Source organism: Hyperolius riggenbachi, chromosome 5 (genome assembly GCF_040937935.1).
Source record: "Hyperolius riggenbachi isolate aHypRig1 chromosome 5, aHypRig1.pri, whole genome shotgun sequence".
In the NCBI taxonomy this organism is placed as follows: Eukaryota; Metazoa; Chordata; class Amphibia; order Anura; family Hyperoliidae; genus Hyperolius; species Hyperolius riggenbachi.
The window spans coordinates 304,490,129-304,512,527 of record NC_090650.1 but is presented as its reverse complement, the minus strand read 5'-3'; the positions used below and the strand labels follow the sequence as shown (position 1 = coordinate 304,512,527).

The window sequence follows — 22,399 nt, the reverse complement described above, 5'->3', positions numbered from 1 at the left end:
TCAAGAGATACTTACAACAAACCAATAAAGATGACGTGTTCATCGATTTTGTTTTTGTTTTGTGAGTGCTTGCATTTTGTACTCCCACATAATGCATTTATGTTTGACGGCCGATGGTACCAACAGGTGGCGGGGACCGCTATGGGGACCCCAGTGGCATGCACCTTTGCTAACCTCTTTTTGGGGGCGTGGGAGAAGTCTGCGGTGCGTTCGGAGTCCAATCCTTTCCGGGGGCACATCAGACAATGGTCCAGGTACGTGGACGACATCCTGGTGGTGTGGTCGGGCACAGAGGCTGAATTTGGAGACTTTGTGAAGTATTTGAATATCAACACGATCAATATGCAATTTACCTCAGAAATGATTGGGGATGAAGTGGTCTTTCTCGACCTGAGGCTGAAAATACTGGACGATAAACTTATTAGTGAGGGGTACCGAAAACCGACCGCAACTAATTCGGTCCTTCACGCTTGGAGCTTCCACCCAAAACATGCAGTGGAGGCAATTCCCTATGGCCACGGAAGACCGCAGTTCACCTCTGTTAATGGAGCTGCAATAAAGAACCAGAACGGAAGGTGCCCGGTACTCTTCTTTTTCTTCCTGATATTCACAAACAGCCTGTCAGCCAATCAAGTGTAATGGTATATGCCTGTGTCTGCAGTACCAGATCTAGCAGGAATTGCATAAGTTCAGCTAAATTTAAGTGAGGGGTTTCAGTTAGACATAATCGTATACTGTCACCAGCAGGTGGCTCCTCGTGCAGCTATACACACTCATGCCTCTCCCTAACCACTTGTCCGGTTCTGCATACTGGAAGCTGCAAAAAAAATTTAAAAACGCAAACACTGGTGCACATTCTATGCGAGTCTATACGGTAAGTAGATAAATACTTGATCTACTTACATAACACATATATTGTACTGTCCACGTTTTGATTTCAGTGAATTTTATATAGTAAATTAAGAGAATTCTGTTCCTGGTGGGAACCATGTCTTTTGCCCAGTTTAGGCTAAATCCTGATGACATTTCTGCACTTTTTTTCTTTTCTCCTCCAATCGCTGAGTCACCTCAGCCTTGCTTGTAAACTCAAGTGAGCAGGGGAAGGTGTTTCAGATGGGCAGGGAAATGGAAGAGGAGGAATATATTATAGATAAAAAGAACCCTCAGCATGCAACTGTTTGGTACTGACTACTAAAGGGCCAGTGCTCCTTAAGTATGTGATAACTCTAAATCATAAAAGCAGAAACTGTTTTGAAAGTTTTGAATGCAGGATTAGCATCTTAATCACTTAAAAGGGAACCGGGAACTGTAAAAAAAAAAAACAATTTTTTTTTACTTACCTGGGGCATGTACCAGCCCCCTGCAGCCATCCTGTGCCCTTGCAGTCTCTCATGGCTCCTCTGGTCCCCCACTGCCAGGGGTTTCGTTTTTGCCGAATGGTAGTCGGCCGGCCGCCATGCGTACTTTTTTACGTCCTGGTGCAGGAAGCTATTGCAGACATCAACAATTACATTTTTACGCGTTACGGGTGTAATGCGTAAAATTTTATGCATTATACCCATAACGTGTAAAAATGTACTTGTTATCTGCAATAGCTTCCTGCATCAGCAGAGATGCGTAAAAACGTACGCATGGCGGCCGGCCGACTTCCAGTCGGCAAAAACGAAACTAGCTGGCAGCGGGGGACCAGAGGAGCCATGAGTGACTGCGAGGGCACAGGATGGCTGCAGGGGGCTGGTACATGCCCCAGGTAAGAAACTTTTTTATTTTTTTATTTTTTTTATTTACAGTTAAGGTTCCCTTTAATACACTCAGACCAGTTGCTGTTGAAATTTGATTTTTATGGCGACAATCCCGCTTCTCATCTTTGAGATGGCCAGACAGGTCAGAATACAAACCACTTTTTTTTTTTTTTTTTTTTCATTTTTGCAAATCCACTAGAGATCCACTTCTTTGACCCTTTAACCACTTGAGGACCGCAGTGTTAAACCCTCCTAAAGACTAGGCCATTTTTCTGTTAATAGGCCACTGCAGCTTTAAGGCCTCGCTGCAGGGATGCACAACTCGGCACGCAAGTGATTTCTTTCCTCCCCCTCCCCCCCCCCCCCCCCCCCCCCTCTTCTCCCCACCAACAGAGCTCTCTGGTGGGGTCTGATTGCTCCTCCAGTGTTTATTGTTCTCTTTTTATATATATATATATATATATATATATATATATATATATATATATATATGTATATGTATATGTGTATATGTATATATGCAGTGTTCTCCCCAGGATCAATCAGCCGGGCGGAGCGCCCAGGTAAGATAAGTTACCGCCCGGCTGATGAAATCGCTGTCACCGCTAGCCGCACTCTTCACTGACAACAAGTGCCCGGCTGTCAGGATGTGCTTCTTCCCCTCTGCGCACCAGATCTCGTGCTTCCCGGCGAGCTCCTGCACTGATTGGCTCAGCGCATAGTAAGAGGTGTGACCATGGCACTAGCTGCCGAATGTCACTGCAGAGGCTCATGACTGTGTAAGTGTAAGCTGTGCAGGGATGTGCTGGGCAGACACTAGAGGCAGGCAGAGCGCAATCATTGACCGGCTGAACGTGTTAATTTATGTGCACGAAGTTCAGTGCATAAAGCGGGACGGAGCAGTGCAGCGGTCTATGATTTATAGCGCAGGGGAGAAACAAGTGCTGGAGTCACGGTGGAGCTGACAGCAGGACGGAGCAGTGTGGTGGGCTGTGATTTATAGCACAGTGGAGGATCCCGGGCAGGTCATGGTGAGAGATGGAATGCTGTCTGGAGTCAGCCACGATGTAAACTGCAGACATAACTGTGTGAGAGCCAGTGGCTGTGGAAGCACATAGTGCTCTTGTTCTATATGTGTGCTTGTGATGTGAAAGTCCTATGTCCTGTGAAAGTCCAGACTGCAATCCTTCATAAATAAATATCTCCTGGACTCCTATGGGTCTGTTCTGCCTATGCAAGCCAGGGAGCTGATATATCTCACACAGTGCGAGACCCCTCCTCCATACAATCCAAAGGGAGATGGTTCCCTGTCTATTAGCAGCAGCCAGTCATGTACCCTGAATCCACTAGCAACACAGTGTGAGGCATCTAGTATGAACCCCTCACTCACATCAGCTGCACCAAGGGTGAGATCTCCCTCCCCACCTGATAGCTGTCAGTGGTATCTCCACATCCAGTAGCACTCGGCGCAATCTTCTCACACCTATTATTACCCAGGGTGATCAAAATACTCCACCTGACACTTTTTGTGATCCTCTGCACACACACACCCTTGTCCCAACTCCCCAGCCACAACCCCCCCGGCGTGACCTCCCTTCTCCACTCAATGTGTCCTTACTTCCCCACCCGGCTACTTTTTCATGCCACCCGGCTGGAAAAAATTTCTGGGGAGAACACTGTATATGTATATGTGTATATGTATATATGTATATGTGTATATGTATATATGTGTATATATGTGTATATATGTGTATATATGTGTATATATGTGTATATATGTGTATATATGTATGTATATATGTATATATATATATATATATATGTATATATATATATGTATATATATATATATATATATATGTGTATTTGTTTATTTTTATATTAAATGTTAATTTATTTATTTATTTATTTTTTTTAAACCTCCCTCCCCCCAGCCAGCCAATCACGGCGATCGGCTGTCATAGGCCGATCGCTCTCCTGTGTCCCAGGGGGTTGTCCCTGGTACAGCGCTGCCTTAGATCGCAGCGCTGTACAGCCTAATTAGATGGCAATTTCGCTGTCTAACAGTCTCCAAGCAGCAATCACCACTGGGAGACTGAAGGCGGAGCGGAGATGCGCGCAATCTCCGGCTAGCCCTATAGGTCATTCATGCCAGTCGGCGTGGAGCGGTCCTGGGGCTGCCGCTGAGTTCACTCCAATTGGCGTGGAACGGTCGGCTAGTGGTTATTTGGATAGCTGGATTGTAGTGCTAAACCGGATTTCAACGTTGTGTGTTTTTTGGGGTTTTGTTTGTTTGTTTTTTTAGCATTTATAGACCAGACTGCACACAAATGGCTCAGTAAAGACTGTATTGCCCGCATAAAGAAGCACACGTTTGGGCGTTGCCCTTCCTCAGGGGAGGGCACCTGAGGAAGGGCAATGCCCGCAATATGTTGTGTGCTTCTGTATGCTGACAATACAGTCTTTCCTGAGCCATTTATGTTCCGTCTCGGTTTGTTATATTACTGTGTATCGCAGGACTGGTGTCCTTGCAGGGATCTGGCACCGGAACGTAGGTCTAGAACCATAAATCTGGACAGGTGAGGAAGGTGTGCATATCGAATAGTTTTTTTACTTTAGTAAACTTCATACAATATATGCGCTTTTTCCATTTGTCTTAATTTGTGGTTTTCATTTTTTTTTTTTGTAAATGTTGAAAATTCTCTTACTCAAAGGGATTTTTGTTAAATCTCATGTAGGCTCCTGTGGACCGTATAGCTCCTATAGGTGATGGTGCAACTGCCAAAGAACATAAGGCACAGTCTGTGGATGAAGACAGAAGGAAAGTTTTCAAAGACAATCTTATGCATGTAAGTGACTTTATTTTGAACGCCTTCCTACATCTGTGTTCCTTTACATTTCGGTATTATTATAATGTTTATCATTACAATAGGCTGTATACTCTGTAAAGCGCTGTTGAATATGTGGTTGGGATGACCATATAAATGCAAAAAAAAAAAATTACAGATTAATCATATTTTCAAAATGTTAATAAAACCCTATAATGTTAGTTTCTAAAAGAACATTGTTTAGGGGTAACCTTTTGACTCACTTATGCCATTCACTTACCTATTACTTCCTGATAGCTCCAACTAAAGAACATACCGTATATCCCGGTGTATAAGACGACTGGGCGTATAAGACTATCCCCCAACTTTTTCAGGTAAAAAATACAGTGGTTTGCAAAAGAATTCGGCCCCCTTGAAGTTTTCCACATTTTGTCGTATTACTGCCACAAACCTGAATCAATTGTATTGGAATTCCACGTGAAAGACCAATACAAAGTGGTGTACACGTGAGATGTGGAATGAAAATCGTACATGATTCCAAACGTTTTTTTCAAATAACTGCAAAGTGGGGTGTGCGTAATTATTCAGCCCCCTTTGGTCTGAGTGCAGTCAGTTGCCCATAGACATTGCCTGATGAATGCTAATGACTAGAGTGCACCTGTGTGGAATCTAATGTCAGTACAAATACAGCTGCTCTGTGATGGCCTCAGAGGTTGTCTAAGAGAATATTGGTAGCAGCAACACCATGAAGTCCAAAGAACACACCAGACAGGGTCAGGGACAAAGTTATTAAGAAATTTAAAGCAGGCTCAGGCTACAAAAAGATTTCCAAAGCCTTGAACATCCCGCGGAGCACTGTTCAAGCGATCATTCAGAAATGGAAGGAGTATGGCACAACTGTAAACCTACCAAGACAAGGCCGTCCACCTAAACTCACAGGCCGAACAAGGAGAGCGCTGATCACAAATGCAGTTAAGAGGCCCATGGTGACTCTGGACGGCTGCAGAGATCTACAGCTCAGATGGGGGAATCTGTCCATAGGACAACTATTAGTCGTGTACTGCACAAAGTTGGCCTTTATGGAAGAGTGGCAAGAAGAAAGCCATTGTTAAAGTGAATGTCCAAGCAAAATAAAAAAATGCGTTTCACTTACCTGGGGCTTCTACCAGCCCCATGCAGCCATCCTGTGCCCCCGTAGTCACTCACTGCTGCTCCAGTCCCCCGCTGGCAGCTTGCCGACCTCGAAGGTCAGCGGGACGCATTGCGTACATTTTTACGCATTCCCGCTAGTGCAGGAACATTAACACATACATTTTTATGCATTACTGGTTCAATTTGAATCATTTTACTAGGGAAGCGGGTGCAGCAGAGTGAGAGGTGCAGGAAAATGAGGGCACATTGGGGGGTGCTAATTGGGAAGGGAGAGATGCAGCAGGAAGATTGTGCTTGTGCAGAAGCTGCAGTTCGTTTCTTCCAGACATCCACTGTGATCCGGATGATTCGACTCACAAAAAAGATGCAAAGATCCAAATTGTTCATGATCTGGACAACACTACAGTGCAGTGAATATTAATAAGCCATGTGGCTAGGAACAATAGCAGACTCTCCCCTTACTGAGCATGTGCAAACAGTCTAACGCAGCTAAAACCACCTATAACGCACATCATGCTGCACTTTCTTTGAACGTCCAGCGTAACACTGTAATGCAACGTGGGCACTGTGAACAGCCCATTGATTTTTCATTACTGTGAGTTGGGCTGCGTTACAGGCTGCTCTAACGTTCGCCTGTAACGTCCCACTGAAAGCAGCCTTAATGCAGGAGAGGAGGAGGTGAGAGTCAGCTGTTGTGTTTAGCCACATGGCTAATTAATATTCACTGCACTGCAGTGTTTACTTCCTGGAGTGGCTGGCGGGGCCACGTGATGCGGAGTGTTCCGATCATGTGGTCTCCGCAGACTACAGAACATAAAAGGTGTACCAAGAGCCGCATAACGTGGCTCAATCTGGCGTCCTTAAACACCACCAGGTGTTGCGTTAGGGGCACGTTATGCGACCTTAACATCCCCTAAAACGCAACGTCCTGAAGAGGCCTAAAAGACTAGCAGCTGTAATTGCAGCAAAATGTGGTTCTACAAAGTATTGACTCAGGGGGCTGAATAATTACGCACACCCCACTTTGCAGTTTTTTAAAACAAGTTTGGAATCTTGTATGATTTTCGTTACACCACTTTGTATTGGTCTTTCACGTGGAATTCCAATAAAATTGATTCATGTTTGTGGCAGTTATATTACAAAATGTGGAAAACTTCAAGGGGGCCGAATAATTTTCCAAACCACTGTAGAGTTTGGGATACCCTCTCCGTATTTGTTTTTATTATTTGGAGTGTGTTGGTAGAGGGGTACTCTTCCAACACACACCAAATAATAAAAAAAAGAAAATCATATACTGGTGCTATGTATGAATAGATACTGGTGCTGTACTATAAGTGGTACCCAGTATATAACTCTATACATCGGATTGACTGGTTGGATTGGTCAACTCTCCCTAGGTGGATTAGTAAATTCTTCCTGTCTACCTGTTTATTAGAGCGGTATGGAAGAATAGATTGCACTGTGCCCATAAAGCACACCTCTTTCACCCTTCTGGCCCACCCTTATATCCTATTTACCTCTTTCTCTGCCTCTCAGATCTCACACATGTGCACCTGCACCGCTTCACTACAGTCGGCATCAATGACACCCGGCGTATAAGACGACCCCTGACTATTCAGAAGATTTTCAAGGGTTAAAAAGTAGTCTTATACGCCAGAATATAATGACCCTTTCTCATGGACTACTAAAACTCTTGTGTATGCCCTGACAATATCTCCCCTTAACTTCTGAAATACCTTGCTCTGTGGCCTACCAAATAAGCTTGCATTCCTCCAGTCTTTTGCTAAAAGTTGCCGCTTGATTCATCCACCTGTCTTCTTATTCAACTGCTTCTCCTTTCTGCTAAGCTGTTCGTTGGATGTCCATTAACCAGAGGACCAACTTCAAACTCTTAAAGTCACCATAAAAATCAAATTTCAACAGCAACTGGTCTGAGTATATTCAGTGATAAAGATGCTAATCCTGCATTCAAAACTTTTTCTGCGTTTATGGTTTGGAGTTATCACATATCTTAGGAGCACTGGCCCTTTAAGTGCCATTGCCAAACAGTTGCATGCTGGAGGTGTTTTTATCTAGAATATATTCCTCCTCTTCCCTTCGGTTCCCCCTCCTTCTAATGACATAAGACAGTGCAATTCCTAGTATAGACCTCAGTGGGAGTGTCTGAAGACTATGGGAGGAGGACTGGTAACAAATACACAATTAGCAAGGGGAGAAAAAAGTGAGGGAGGAAATGTCAGGAGGTCAAAGGTAGCAAAGATGGAAATTGCCTAGTATAGGATTCTCTGCTTTTCCTTTTATAAAATTCACAGCAATCATAACGTGGACAGTGCAATACATCTGTTATGTAAGTAATCATAACGTGGACAGTGCAATACATCTGTTATGTAAATAGAACTAGTAGTTATCTACTTATATATGTGTTTTTTATTTTGAGGGTAGCATGGGTGGCACTTGTTCTTTAACTTAAAAGCACTTCACTATTACTAGTTCCCAGATGAACACTTCAACTGCAATATCTGATATCTATCTATATATCTATCTATATATCTATATTATATCCTTCTCACATTCACATGTTCAAGACTCCTCACAAACCTTTCCCCTCCTGGAATTCCTTTCTACAATGCATCAATCTTCTCCCAACCTTTGAAACCTTTAAGCATAGCAGACTTGAACTCTCAACTTCCTCTCTGCTCTAAAGGATAAGCAATAGCATATTAACCTTTTAGTGTTGTGCCACGTGTAACCATTGCAATGCTCACCTTATCCATGTACTGTGGGTCGTGCTAATTGTGCTACACATGCTGCTCTGCTTGCGTTAATACTGGTACTATTGCTGTGCACTGCCTGTGGATAACAATTGTACCCCGGTACGGGCATCAGACCAAATGTCTGTACTTTAATGTATTCATATTTGTTCCCTACTTTTTACTATATCATGGAAGATGATTATGCTATTAAATTTATTTTTTTATAAATCTATATACTTTTTTTTTATTATAACAGAACCCTACCAACTTAGATTCTTCACACGCAAATGGAGCACCTAAACTGGACTCTCTTTATTTCATGGAAAGCAGAACGCCATACAATGAATCTGACAATGAATGTGGTACTCATTTCTCCCACATATTTTCTACTGGTTATAGTGAGAGTATGAATTACAGGAAATCTACTGAACCGGGACATGTAGATGATACAGCTTCAAATTTGGCTGCTGGTGGTTTAACAGAGGATTATTTATCTCAAAAAATGTTCACAAAACAAGGATGTTTCAGCTACCTCTGACATCTGGCAGCAATCTAAAAGTGCAGAATTTTCAGTGGAGTTTTGCTGACGGTGGCTGTGAAAAAGGTATGCCTCAAGCATGATATGTCTGAAATAAAGAATACTTCTAGAATGTGCAGATCTGATCACCAGGATCATTCAGCAACTATAACATGTATCCATAACAAATGTTATTGGTGATAAGAAATAAGGATAAACATACTGTGCTTTTACGTTGATTGATTATTCCCTTAGATTTATCTGAGCAGCACCATATGCTCACTAAATAACCGTATGTAATGCTAGACTGGCAAAGAAAATCAGCAATGCAATGGCAAATCACTAATCCGGCTTGCTATAATGATCTGTGGCTCCAGGTGACTGAAAATCTTTGGACAATGTAAATTTTACATAAGGCTTGTAAACTGCAAGGTTGTTTTGTTTTTTGTTTTGTTTTTTAATTCAGATATGTTTTAATCATACAAGGCACTATGTAGATATACTGGCTTTTTTTTTCCTTCTTCAGTGTCTCGTTACCTCAATGGCTGTACATTTTACTTCACTACACATCACACATCACAGTTCTCCTATGCTGTCCCTATTTAGTTATAGCGAATGGGGTGATGCTGCATTCTGCACCATACTGTAGTGCATTATAGCACCATTTACTGTTAATTTCTTGCCGATTACTCAGTGTGGTGTGTACTGTAATGAACAGCACCACACATCGCGTAAATTAAGCCCATGCCATACCTAATCAACCTAAAACCTTTTCTACACCGTGAAGAAACACATGCTTATTACATTATGCTTTGTTTGGTTTGTTTAGCCTGAGCCATTAACCACTTGCCGACTGCCCACAGCCAATGGGCGGCGGTAAAGTGGTGCGCAGAACGTCCGCAATACGCCCATCGGCAGCGGCTCGTTCTGCGCTGTGCAATGGGCTCCGCCCACCCGTGACGTCAACCGGCCGATCGGAAGCGCCGGCGGGTTGTTAACCCACGGATCGGTGCACACTAAGCGTATAATACGCTTTGTAATGTATACAAAGCGTATTATACAGGCTGCCTCCTGCCCTGGTGGTCCCAGGGGTCTGAGGGCGATCCGAGGGTGTGGGCGGGTGATTGGGTGCCCGCAAAGGGGCAGATGAGGGTCTGATCTGATGGGTATGATAGGTAGCAGTGACAGGGGGTTATTGATGGGTGATTGATGGGTGATTAGAGGGGAGAACAAATGTAAATCTGTGATGGTAAGTTCATAGAAGATTTTTTTTTTTTTTTTTGTCACAAATTAGTGGATGACACTTTGTGGAAAAAAACAATACAAATCAATTTATGCTAACTTGTGACAAAAAATAAAATCTTCTATGAACTCACTATACACCTAACAGAATACCTTGGGGTGTCTTCTTTCTAAAATGGGGTCACTTGTGGGGTTCCTATACTGCCCTGGCATTTTAGGGGCCCTAAAGCGTGAGGAGTAGTCTAGAAACCAAATGCCTCAAAATGACCTGTGAAATCCTAAAGGTACTCATAGGATGTTGGGCCCCTTAGCGTGTCACATGTGGTATTGCCGTACTCGGGAGAAGTAGTATAATGTTTTTTTGGGGTGTATTTTTACACATAACCATGCTGGGTGGGAGAAATCTCTCTGTAAATGGACAATTGTGTGTGAAAAAAATCTTACAGAGATATTTCTCCTACCCAGCATGAGTATGTGTAAAAAATACACCCCAAAACACATTATACTATTTCTCTAGAGTACGGCGATACCACATGTGTGACCCCTTTTTGCAGCCTGGGTGTGCTAAGGGGCCCAAAGTCCTATGAGCACCTTTAGGTTTTAAAAGGGGTGCTTACAATTTAGCACCCCCAAAATGCCAGGACAGTAAACACACCCCACAAATGACCCCATTTTGGAAAGTAGACGCCCCAAAGTATTCAGAGAGGGGCATGGTGAGTCCGTGGCAGATTTAAAATTTTTTTTTTTTTTTGTCAGAAGTTAGCAGAAATGGAAACTTATTATTTTTTTTGTTTGTTTGTTTTTTTTGTTTCAAAGTGTCATTTTCCGCTAACTTGTGACAAAAAATAAAATCTTCTATGAACTCACCATGCCTCTTAGTGAATACTTTGGGATGTCTTCTTTCCAAAATGGGGTCATTTGGGGGGTATTTATACTATCCTGGAATTTTAGCACCTCATGAAACATGACGGGTGCTCAGAAAAGTCAGAGATGCTCCAAAATAGGAAAATTCACTTTTGGCACCATAGTTTGTAAACGCTATAACTTTTACCCAAACCAATAAATATACACTGAATGGTTTTTTGTTTTGTTTTGGCTAGTATAGTGCCCCAGTATGGCTAGTATAGTGCCCCAGTATGGCTAGTATAGTGCCCCAGTATGGCTAGTATAGTGCCCCAGTATGGCTAGTATAGTGCCCCAGTATGGCTAGTATAGTGCCCAGTTTGGCTAGTATAGTGCCCAGTTTAGCCAGTATAGTGCCCAGTTTAGCCAGTATAGTGCCCAGTGTAGGTAGGTAGTGTCCAGTATAGCTAGTATAGTGCCGAGTACAGCCAGTGTAGTGCCCAGTATAGCTAGTAAAATGCCCAGTATAGGTAGGTAGTGCCCCAGTATAGCGATTCCCCCCTCTCCGCTCCCCCCGCGGCCGCCGCTGCTATTACCTGCTTAATAAGGCAGCGGCTTCCTCTAATCCGCGTTCCCCTTCTCATGTTGCAGAGTGTATCACAGCAGCGCGCCCGGCGCTGCTGCTGTGACGATGCAGGGGGCAGGAAAGAGCGCAGCTCCCTGTAGCGGCGATCTGCATCGCCGTTACCAGGGGAACCGCTCTTTCCTGCCCCCTGCATCGTCACAGCAGCAGCGCCGGCGTGCTGCTGTGATACGCTCTGCAACATTAGAAGGGGAACGCGGATTAGGAAGCGGCCGCTGCCTAAGCAGGTAATAGCAGCGGGGGTCAAAAATTCGGCTTGTATGCGAGTATATACGGTATTCATTTCTTTTTTTCTTTTTTATTTTTTTCCCATGTCCATTTTTTTTTTTTTTTTAACTGATTATTTTTAGTTTATGCCAAGAAAAAAAGGCACGTAAATAACAACTTATCCTTACATTGTGAGGCAAAGACCGGAGTCATGTCTGCGTCACCTCAATGTCCATTTATAGCACTTATGGTGCTAGCAATTTTGTTGCCCAATTGACCATCCAATTTGATAATTTTATCAAATTGGATGAAATTCGGTGCCACAAGAAGCATGCCCAATTGATGATTTGATCTATCAGTATATGGACTGCAGTGCATGGGCAGGCAATAGGTCAATCAGACAGATCTAATGGTCACTTTGGCCATATTTACTGTAATGTATTGAGAGCATGCTGGAGAAAGACAGGATCCTGCAGTCATGTGTCTGGGAGGAGGGCGGCCAATGATACAGAGTTAGGGAGGAAATGTCAGGAATGGCTTCAAGATACAGTCAAAATAGAAAATCCTAAGAATTTTCTCTTTTTTACTATAGAAATCACTAAATCACTAAAATAACAATGTGGACCGTGCAATACATATGTTTATATAAGAGGAACACTTATTTATCTACTTATATATGTGAGGTGGGGGAGGGGAGGCACTATTTGTTGTTTGGGGGGGGGGGGGTTGTATGTTTCATTTTATAAGGATGTTATCAATTTACAAACTCACTAATAGTATTGGTGGTACACTTCTTTCTTGTGTCCCACTTTCCTAGATTGCAGAGCTCTGCATTTCTTAACAGTGTGTGTGTGTGTGTGTGTGTGTGTGTGTGTTCAGTCAGGAAGCAAACATTCTTAAGGCACAAACAACCATGGAAAAAACACAAACAAAATCGATAATTATACTCCTACTATTGCCATATACACGGAGTGGACGAAAAATTAGAGACACCCTCTAATAGCGAGTTGGTACACCTTTAGCTCTGATCACAGCCAGGAGCAGAGAGCCAATAGCAACAGTCTGTCTCCTGCAAGTCCCTGTGATAGGATCCGAAGCCTTCTCGGGAAGGTCAAGCTTTCCTATTCGCCCACCCCTCCGCCGAGGCAGCGGCGGTGAGGGATCCCAAACAAGGTTTCCCCTGCAGCCCTTCAGAGGTTTAACCCTTTAGGTTCCTTTTAGAAGATGCATAGGAGCTAGTGGGGAAATGACGTAAGCATGGCATGTGTAATGTCTCCTGGAAGTTCATCTAAGCCAGCCTTTCTCAACCTTTTTACCCTGGAGGAACCCTGAAAATAACTTTTCGATCTCAAGGAACCCCTGCAAACAATTTTGTAATCTCGAGGAACCCCTGCATTTATTTTTCCTGAGGCATGGTCTTTAAGTAGGTGAGGCTGTTAATTTCACTACCCCCTATTACACTGCTGCTCATTATTATTCTGACCCCCAATTTAGTGCTTCTTTTTACAGTACCACCTATTATAATGTTCTCTATTATAATTCACCCACGATGGGGGAAAATGCCAAGGAACCCCTGCAGAGTCCTCTAGGAACCCTGGTTGAGAAAGCCTGATCTAAGCTGTGGCAATTAAATAAAATGCTAACAATGATTTAATAGATTTAGAGGGAGCAGAGGCAGTATAACAAATATGTACATTCTAAAGAGATGTCTGGGATGCCTTTTAGTTGTGTAATGGCATCATTGCACGAACGGCAAATTACAGAATGTCAACCGCACCTGTGAAAATCGTGATTTGTTAGTGTAAAGAAAGTCTAAAATATGTTCTGTCCTGTGTGCCCTGTGTCCCCATGTGTCCTCTTGCATTCCCCATGTCTCCCCCATGCGTCCTCTTGCATCCCCATGTCTCCCCCATGTGTCCTCTTGCATCCCCCATGTCTCCCCCCATGTCATCCTGTTTGCCTTGTGTCGTATGTACCCCATGTGTCGTCCTCTGTCCCACCATTTTTGGGGGAGAAAAAGTGCTACGTCGGACGGGTGGCGCTGCGGTTCTGACCGAACGTAAGCTATATGTCCCATTCTCCGCCCGTTCCCGCCGCTCTCGCCGCTTTCTACCCGCTGCAATGTGCTGCCCTGCCGCCTCTATGACGGCAGAGTACTATGAGCCGGACAGGGGCCATTTTCATTGGCTCCTGGCCCTGTCATTACTATAAGCCAATCCCATTGGCTTACATTGAGTGACAGGGTCAGGAGCCAATGAAAGCGGCTCCTGACCAGTGCACAGCGCTCTGCCGTCATAGAGACGACAGAGAGGGCAGCCTGCGGCGGGGACAGAGCGGCGTGACCGGCAGATTTTTGCAGCGATTCGTCGGTATGCATCGTTTTAGTGTACCAACAGCCTCTGGTCCTTAAAGGGAACCAGAGACGAAGCACCCTTGTGTATTTTACCATGTATATCAGTAAGAACATTAGAGAAAACACTTACCATGCTCTCTGTTTCCTCCTCACTGCTAAAAGTGTCTGTTAACAGCAGTCACAAGAATCCCAGACTGAGCAATTAAATCTGGCTTTGCTGGGAATGATTATTGCTGAGTCATTATAGCAAAGCCACAAGGGGGCAGGCTTGGGCTTGAAATAACACCACAGAATACAGACTTAGCTATAATCTTTCTGTAGCAAAGCTAGACGGAGCAGCCTGACTTCTCAGTCGGGGATTCTTATCAGACGTGATAACAGTCAGATTACACAGAGAACAATGAAACAAAGGGCAGATTAGGTGTTTACTGTCATGTTCCCACTGATTTATAAGGTAAAATACAAGAGGGTGCTTCATCTCTGGTTCTCTTTAAAGAGACTCCGTAACAAAAATTGCATCCTGTTTTTTATCCTCCTACAAGTTCAAAAAGCTATTCTAATGTGTTCTGGCTTACTGCAGCACTTTATACTATGACAGTCTCTGTAATAAATCAATGTATCTTTCCCCTGTCAGACTTGTCAGCCTGTGTCTGGAAGGCTGCCAAGTTCTTCAGTGTTGTGGTTCTGCTATGAACTCCCCCTTCCAGGCCCCTCTATGCACACTGCCTGTGTGTTATTTAGGATTAGAGCAGCTTCTCTCTTTTCTCTTATCTTTTACAAGCTGGATAAATCGTCCTCTGAGCTGGCTGGGCTTTCACATACTGAAGAATTACAGACAAGGGCAAAGCTGTTTGCAGGAAGAAACAAGCAGCCTGAAACTTCAGTGCATGAGAACAGGGGGAAAGAAACACACAAATGATCTCTTGAGATTCAAAAGGAAGGCTGTATACAGCCTGCTTTTGTATGGATGTATTTTCTATGTGTGGACATGCTGTACATCAACCTACTTCCTGTTTTGGTGGCCATTTTGTTTGTTTACAAACAAACTTTTAAAAACTGTTTTTAACCACTTTTAATGCGGCGGGGAGCAGCGAAATTGTGTCAGAGGGGAATAGGAGATGTCCCCTAACGCACTGGTATGTTTACTTTTGTGCGATTTTAACAATACAGATTCTCTTTAAAGGGAACCAGAGACGGGCAGAGAGGGAAAATGGAAAAAGTTTTTATACATACCTGGGGCTTCTTCCAGCCCCATAAGCCTTGATCGCTCCCACGCCGCCATCCTCCGCTTCCTCTATCGGCAGTACCGGGTCCCGTCACTTCCGGCGGACGCCGCCAAATGTCCGCATGCATAGGGGCTCCCTCCATACCCTTACGCATGCGGCTGCGCAGTATGGCGCCACACATGTACGGGTATGGAGGGAGCCCCTGTGATGCGGACAATTGGCCGCGTGCTGCCGCCGACTGGCCGAAACTACGGGTCCCGGTACCGGCGGAAACAGGAAGCGGAGGACGGCGGCGTGGGAGCGATCCGTGCGTATGGGGCTGGAGGAAGCCCCAGGTATGTATGATGGCTTTACTTTACATCATCTCTGGTTCTCTTTAAGGGGGCAGAGGCTGCTGGTACCGAAGTGGTTAAACAAAGGAAAATACAGTAACTTATAATTCTGTTTATATTTAATTTCATCTTGACTTTGTGAATGGTTTGCCATATTTAGGTGAGGCTATGTGGGCCAGTTCGATACTAGCAGGTGAAGGGGGGGCTATAAAGTTTATGATTGCCCTACAGCCTTTCCATACCTCCTGAGGATTGTTGGACTGGAGGCTGAGGCTCAGCTTGTCTGAGTAGGCCCTCTTTGTGGTTCAGGGACTTCCAAGCTTCCCTGAACTCTTCCTGGGTGTTGGACTTGTGCGCCTTCTCCTTGAGTTTCAACATAGCTTGCTGTTGAACCAGGGCTTATAATTTGGAAAGACCTTGATGGTCTTGATTGGGATGCGGCCGAGCAGTAGGAGCTGCTCATCCATATTATTAGGAAGGCAACACAGTATTTGCTAGGATAGAAGGGACTGGAGTGTGTGTAGTATTGCCATCTAATATTTCACGCTACTAAATGTTCAATCCAGGCTTATTAGATAATTTATACTTTCAGTCGACCTACCTTCATGGTAATCACCTGCAAAAACCTGCAAAACTAGTTAGTCACATATTTTTTGTGCTAAATGATATTTTTGAAATTATCTCCAGGACAAGTTAATCCTCTTCTGGAACACAGAACTCTTCTTACACTGATAAAGTAGCGAAGTTTGAGATTTTTTTTTTTTTATTGCTCTTTGCTAAAGAATAATTCTTCTCATTTGATCTAACTGAACATTACGCTTTGGTGTCTCCAATTTAGTGATATTCTGTAACACATACTAGAGTATGTTATGATGTGACTGAAAGTGGCCATAGGATGGCCTGGACACCTTGGTGTTTGTACATTGTCATGGCATTCTGCTCAGTTCCTTCCTTTGATAGGGTTTTGATATATATATATTTTTTTTTTTTTTTTCGTTTTATAGTATATGTACAGTATAGTAGCTTTTCATGTCACAATCAAGACATAAATGTAATTTTGCATGACTATAAAGGGTGAGTAAAACTAGTACATCTTCTTTTATATCCTGTGTTGCCACTTTAGTATCACCTTGCTTTGAGCAACAGCATCTGCAAATTTTAATACTGTAAACTGTTAGATTGTGGGTTAAATCTACATCAGAAGCATGAACATTTTGTATCTTTAAACAATCTGAATATATGTAATTTCATTTTTTTTGTGCCATTTTTTTTTTCCTTCAGGGGAGAGCCAAGCGCACAGTGTGGTTTACCAAAATGAAGAAGGCAAATGGGTTACTGATCTTGCTTACTATAAATCATTTGAAAATGAGCAAAGTGTTAATGTTGGTGGTATACCTGCTGATGACCAGTCTAACGATCAAGACTTTATTGCTGGAAGTAAGTTTTGGCAATTAACTTAAATTTTGTTTTCCAGTTTGGAGTAAGCAATTTCAAATGTCCAAACACTGGAAAAGTTTGCTGCCCACATTTTTTGACCCAACTGTATGTAACTTTTGGACAAGACACAAAGAAAATATGGAAGATTAATTATTCATGTTACATTTTCACAGATGATGCTTTAGCTATGCTAGATGAAGACCAGGAAGAATTTGAAAAAGAGCACAGGTTCATTCAGGTAAATTACATATGCATTTTTTTGTTTCTAAGAAATGTAACCTATCTAAATCCATACTTAATAAACAGTTTTGTTTAATATTAGTGTATTTTTTTGGGTAAGGACTGTAGTTTTTAGTAAAAACCACTACTGTTGATAGTCTCTTTGTCATTTTTGCGCTATTAACGTTTTTACATTTTAATGATGGATAATTCTGTATCGATGTACAGCGTGTCTGTAATGAAGCACTTCTTTAACTTGTTTTTCTTTTAGAGGCATTTGCCTAGACTGAAAAGCCTAAAGCTCATTCTGCTGAATAAAACAGCAGTGTTTCCTTTTGGATGTAGATGAGGGGGAGGAGACATTCATCTGGCATTTTAGTTGTTTAAAAAGAAATATTTCCCCCTGCCACTGTAGCTTTGTGATGAGGAATGAAAAGGGCAGTACAAAAGTTCCCTTGTGCTTAACACACAGCCAACTAGACAATAATCTTGATGTTGCAAAAAATACCAATGTGTTGTGGTATTATGTGTTTGATTAGGGCTTCACTCTGCTTTTTAACCTTTTAGCAGTGAAGGTTGCAAGCCAAGCAATACTATTGCTTTTCTAATTTGTTTTTTTGCTTGATGGGGTATTTGCCCTCACATTAAAAGGGTGAACTATTGTGAAAACTCAGCAAATTGTTAAGAACAAAACAGCACTTTCTATAAAACTATGTGGGTGATCCATGTGCCTTAATGTGATTATGACTCCCTGAGGACTTGTATTCAGACGCAGTGATCCCACCGAGGTGCATGGCCATGCACCATTTTTCAAGCCTGCACATGGAGCTCTATAGGATGTGCACAGGGGCCTCTGGGTGACATGCACACCTGCCATTAGCTGTTACTGTGATTCACCAAGAGCATTCACAGCCTTGAAAGAACTTGCTACTTATTGAGGGTGTCTTTTCCTCATGGCAGGATTGTTGGCTGACTTTTATTGTCAAGTAAAATGGACGGCACTGCGGTACGGACCATAATGCTGACATGAGGTCTTTAAATTGTAGTTCTACTTGCTAAGGGGAAGAAATCGGCAGATTAGCTGTGTAAGTTGCTAAGAGGAATGGATGAAACTGGCTAAGGATAGGTGTGCCAAGCTCGTGGCATCATAGTCAAAGACTCGAGCCTGTAATTGCTGCCAGAGGTGCATCGATTGAGTATTGAGCATTGAATACTTATGTAGATGTGATTACGTGTTTTTTTGTTTTTTTTTTGTTTGTTTTTTTGATTGTAATAAATTTGCAAGAATCTCAAACTTTTTTCACATTGTCATTATGGGATGTTGTGTGTATAATTATGAGGGCAAAAATGAATTTAATCCATTTTGGAATAAAGCTGTAACATAAAATTTTGAAAAATGCATGCTCTGTGAATACCTTCTGGATGCATTGTAAAAAATGTATGTAGCAAGTTAGACAAACCGTAACTCTCTATACGGGCTGGTGCACACCAGAGCGGTTCTGAATCGGTTTTTTTTTAAAATGCTTGCAGGGGGAAAACCACTTGGCTAATGAAAGTGGATGGGATGGTGCACACCAGAGGTTTTTTTCCACAAACGCAAACTCGGGGGCTGCAGCATTTTTTAGAATTCTGAGGCGTTTCTTCTGCCTCAATGTTAAAGTATAGGAAAGTGGAAAACTGCTCTGAAAAATGCTAGATCAGAGCGGTTTTCCAGGCGTTTTTGTTACAGAAGCTTTTCAGTAACAGGGTTTGATGTAACAGTATTTGTAATCTGTTAAAAAAAAATGCTCCAAAAAACGCTAGGCATGTTTAGAAAACCTCTCTAAACATGCCTAGAATTGCTCTGAAAATCTGCTTCAAAAACCTCTAGCGTTTTGCAGATCTGCTAGAGGTGTTTGGTGTGCACTGGGCCTACATGCAACATGTATGTTGCTTAAAGTAATAGGCAACTTAAGCGATGCATGTATAAAGCAAATTGCACAACTACGCGAGGAACAGTGCAATACAAATAAATTAAAAACTATTTTAGTTTGGCTCTAAAACCCGACACAAGAAAAAGAGATTTCCTACTCCAGTGCAGGAACTTAATAGCAGAACATGTTTTATATATTTATAAGCTCTTTGATCAGCTGACATCATTGACCGCTTCCTTTGGTGCAGACTTCTAGGGCTAAGGACTAGTGTCTGTGAATTGCTACTGTATGATCATTTTCCCTTTCTTCTCTTTATAGGAAGAAAAGATGGATTTGGAGAACCTTTCTGCTAGTCTGGGTGATACATCATGGAAGATGCCAGTCAATACTAATGTTTTACTTAAATCTCAGATGGCATGTGATTTAAGTCTGGAGGATGCAAGCTACTTGCGCCTTTCCTTAGGCGCATTCTTTGGTCAGAGATCAGAAGCGCTAGGCTGCCTCGGTGGAGGAAGCGATGTTAAAAGGGTACGGAAAACATGACTCATTTTCTATTGATGTTCTTCTCAATGTGTGTAAGAAAATAGGCTGGAAGGATAGGAGTATTGCCAGAATCGGCTCTACCCAGAATGACTGAATCATCTAAAAGTTACTATATATATAAATTTTAATTTTTCATTCTTAGAATTTTTTCTTAAAAAGAATATTTAACCTACTTGTTCCGTATTTGGTGTCACAACCTCAAAAAACAAAATACACCCCAGTTTGTCTTCTTGAAGGACGAGCGTACAGTATATTCGCTTTCCTATCTTTCATTAAATTGTCTTCTTTTGATGTCGACTTTTCTCTTTGGGAATGACAATTTTTATCTCCCCTTTTTTTGAAAATCAGCTGTAAAACTTTGAAGTGAAACTACTCTGGCACCCTCTTTGTACTGCTGCTCCAAGTTGAATGCGACAGAAGTTCAATTGCTCAGAAAAATGTAGCGTGCAGTATGTTTGAGATTCAACAAGAATTGCATCGCGCTAGTGGAACAGAACACCGCCATTGACCTTATTAAAAAACAAAAAATAAAAAAAAATCAATTGTTTCAGAAATCTCATCATATGAAAACAGGCCAGTTTTTAAGCATAATAATCTATAAGGACCTTGTAGGTTTTTTTTCAGGTCGGCAGGCTGGTGTTGTCAAAAGGACATTTCACCTAAACCTAGGGGTGGGCAAACTTTTTGATTTGTGGGCCTCAAAGGGCCGGATTGAAAAATACAAGGAGCTGAGTGCTTGCCGAGACAGTTTATGCGCTATTTTTACAAGTTTGGCTGTGTGGCAAGCAAATGCTGGCACCCAGATTATACACTTGGGGCGCCATATCCGCTATCTTCAATTGCATTACTATGGCAGTGCACAAATGCCTAATAGGGGCCATGCCCATTTTACTAGTCTCATCACAGTAAGCTTGGTTACTGATCATATTTTTTTATTAAGAGTACCCTTGTGGTGGAGTCTGGAACTGTATTTGTTGTTGACTAACCTAATCCTGTTAATTTGGCTTTCATTTGCCTGCCATCAAAGTAAGCTATGAGAACTGTGAGCTAATTTATGCAGCTGTTAGATTCACTGTATTAACAGGCAGCAGAATTTATACTGCTTATTTAATTCATGTCATGACACACACCTTTCATTTGCAGATTTAAAACTGTTACCAATTTGCCTGCTGGGTTCATCCATTCTTCTCTGTTTATTATGATTGCCTCAGATATTGTGGACACAGGCTAATATTCATGTACTAATTCTCCTTTATTTTAGCCCTCTTTTGGCTACCATATCATTTCTCCGGAGAAACAGAAGCCTATTGCATTACTGAGTAAATCCAATTATTCTGGATGCTCGGAAAATGACGACACCTTAAAGTTCTGTGATACCACCTTAACTCCAGGTTGGAAATGTTTTTATGCATTAGATACCCACTGTTGTATGTTTAAGCATTAAGGTGGCCATACACTTGATTCAGTCACTGTAATCCTATCTGCACAAACTGTGCCCGAGCGATTTGTCTGAAATCTATCGATTTGGTTGATCTCGTGGGACAGAAAATTGTGCTTGAACGGCTGCAGGTTGTGAGCACGTTGCTGGCGTTCAATATGACAATAGCCAACGCTGAGTGTTGACAGGTGAACGCTCTCCTGAAAACACCTGGGTGGAGCACAAATTAGGGAGACCTGGCTGGTAATTTTGAAATCAATTGAAAATGTGTGTGGGCTTCTAATCTTTGTGATCAGAGAGGAATCTATCTGATGGTAGATCTTGTGGCCATCTATAAGTGTATGGCCACCTTTCGTGTACTTATACCAAAGTGAGCTTAAAATATGGCCTTGATTAAAATAATTTAGTATGGATGCAATCTTTATTTTACTCAATCTTTAGCTACAGATGTGTCAACCCCAGTATGCACAATATAAACGGTAACACATGATGGTAAACAAGCTGCTGTGTGTTTTTGTCTGTGTAACTCATTTGTCTGAATCTTTCCCCACTACTTCTCTAGGGTTACTTTGACACTCTGCGCTCATAATCATCCCTTTATTCAAACATATAACATTTGTAAGACAGAGTATTGAGAACAGCTGCTAACTCATTTTTACGGTGTAGAGTGAATGGAAGCTAGTACTGTATAACAGCAAATTTGCAATACAAGCACATCTCATTCTTGATCAGAGGCATTTTTTTTTGTAACACTTTTTTTGTTATTAAAGGTAAGCAGAGTCATCGTATATTGAAGTAGAGCAAATTACAGTTATCAAAAGCCATTTCTTATGTTGATATAGGCAAAGTAAAGCGGGAAATTAGTCTTTTAAGTTGATGTTCCAGACTTTGGTGAGAGGTGTTAAGAAAGTTCAAATAGTCCTGCTAGAAGTATTAGGATAATAGGAAAAGCCTAAGACAATGGGCATATCATGTGAGAAAGTCTACAGTATCAAATGAGAAATTAGTCTT

General features: G+C 42.3%; 1 protein-coding gene across 1 annotated transcript in view; it reads left to right on the top strand.

Annotated features, from left to right (window-relative positions):
• CEP192 (centrosomal protein 192) overlaps positions 1-22,399 on the top strand; it is a 206,933-nt gene that overhangs the window by 68,038 nt on the left and 116,496 nt on the right. Inside the window, 7 exon segments of the mRNA XM_068237131.1 lie at positions 4,481-4,591; positions 8,732-8,983; positions 8,986-9,079; positions 17,120-17,275; positions 17,449-17,513; positions 19,726-19,935; positions 21,212-21,341. Of these exon segments, the coding sequence (XP_068093232.1) occupies positions 4,481-4,591; positions 8,732-8,983; positions 8,986-9,079; positions 17,120-17,275; positions 17,449-17,513; positions 19,726-19,935; positions 21,212-21,341 (1,018 nt within the window).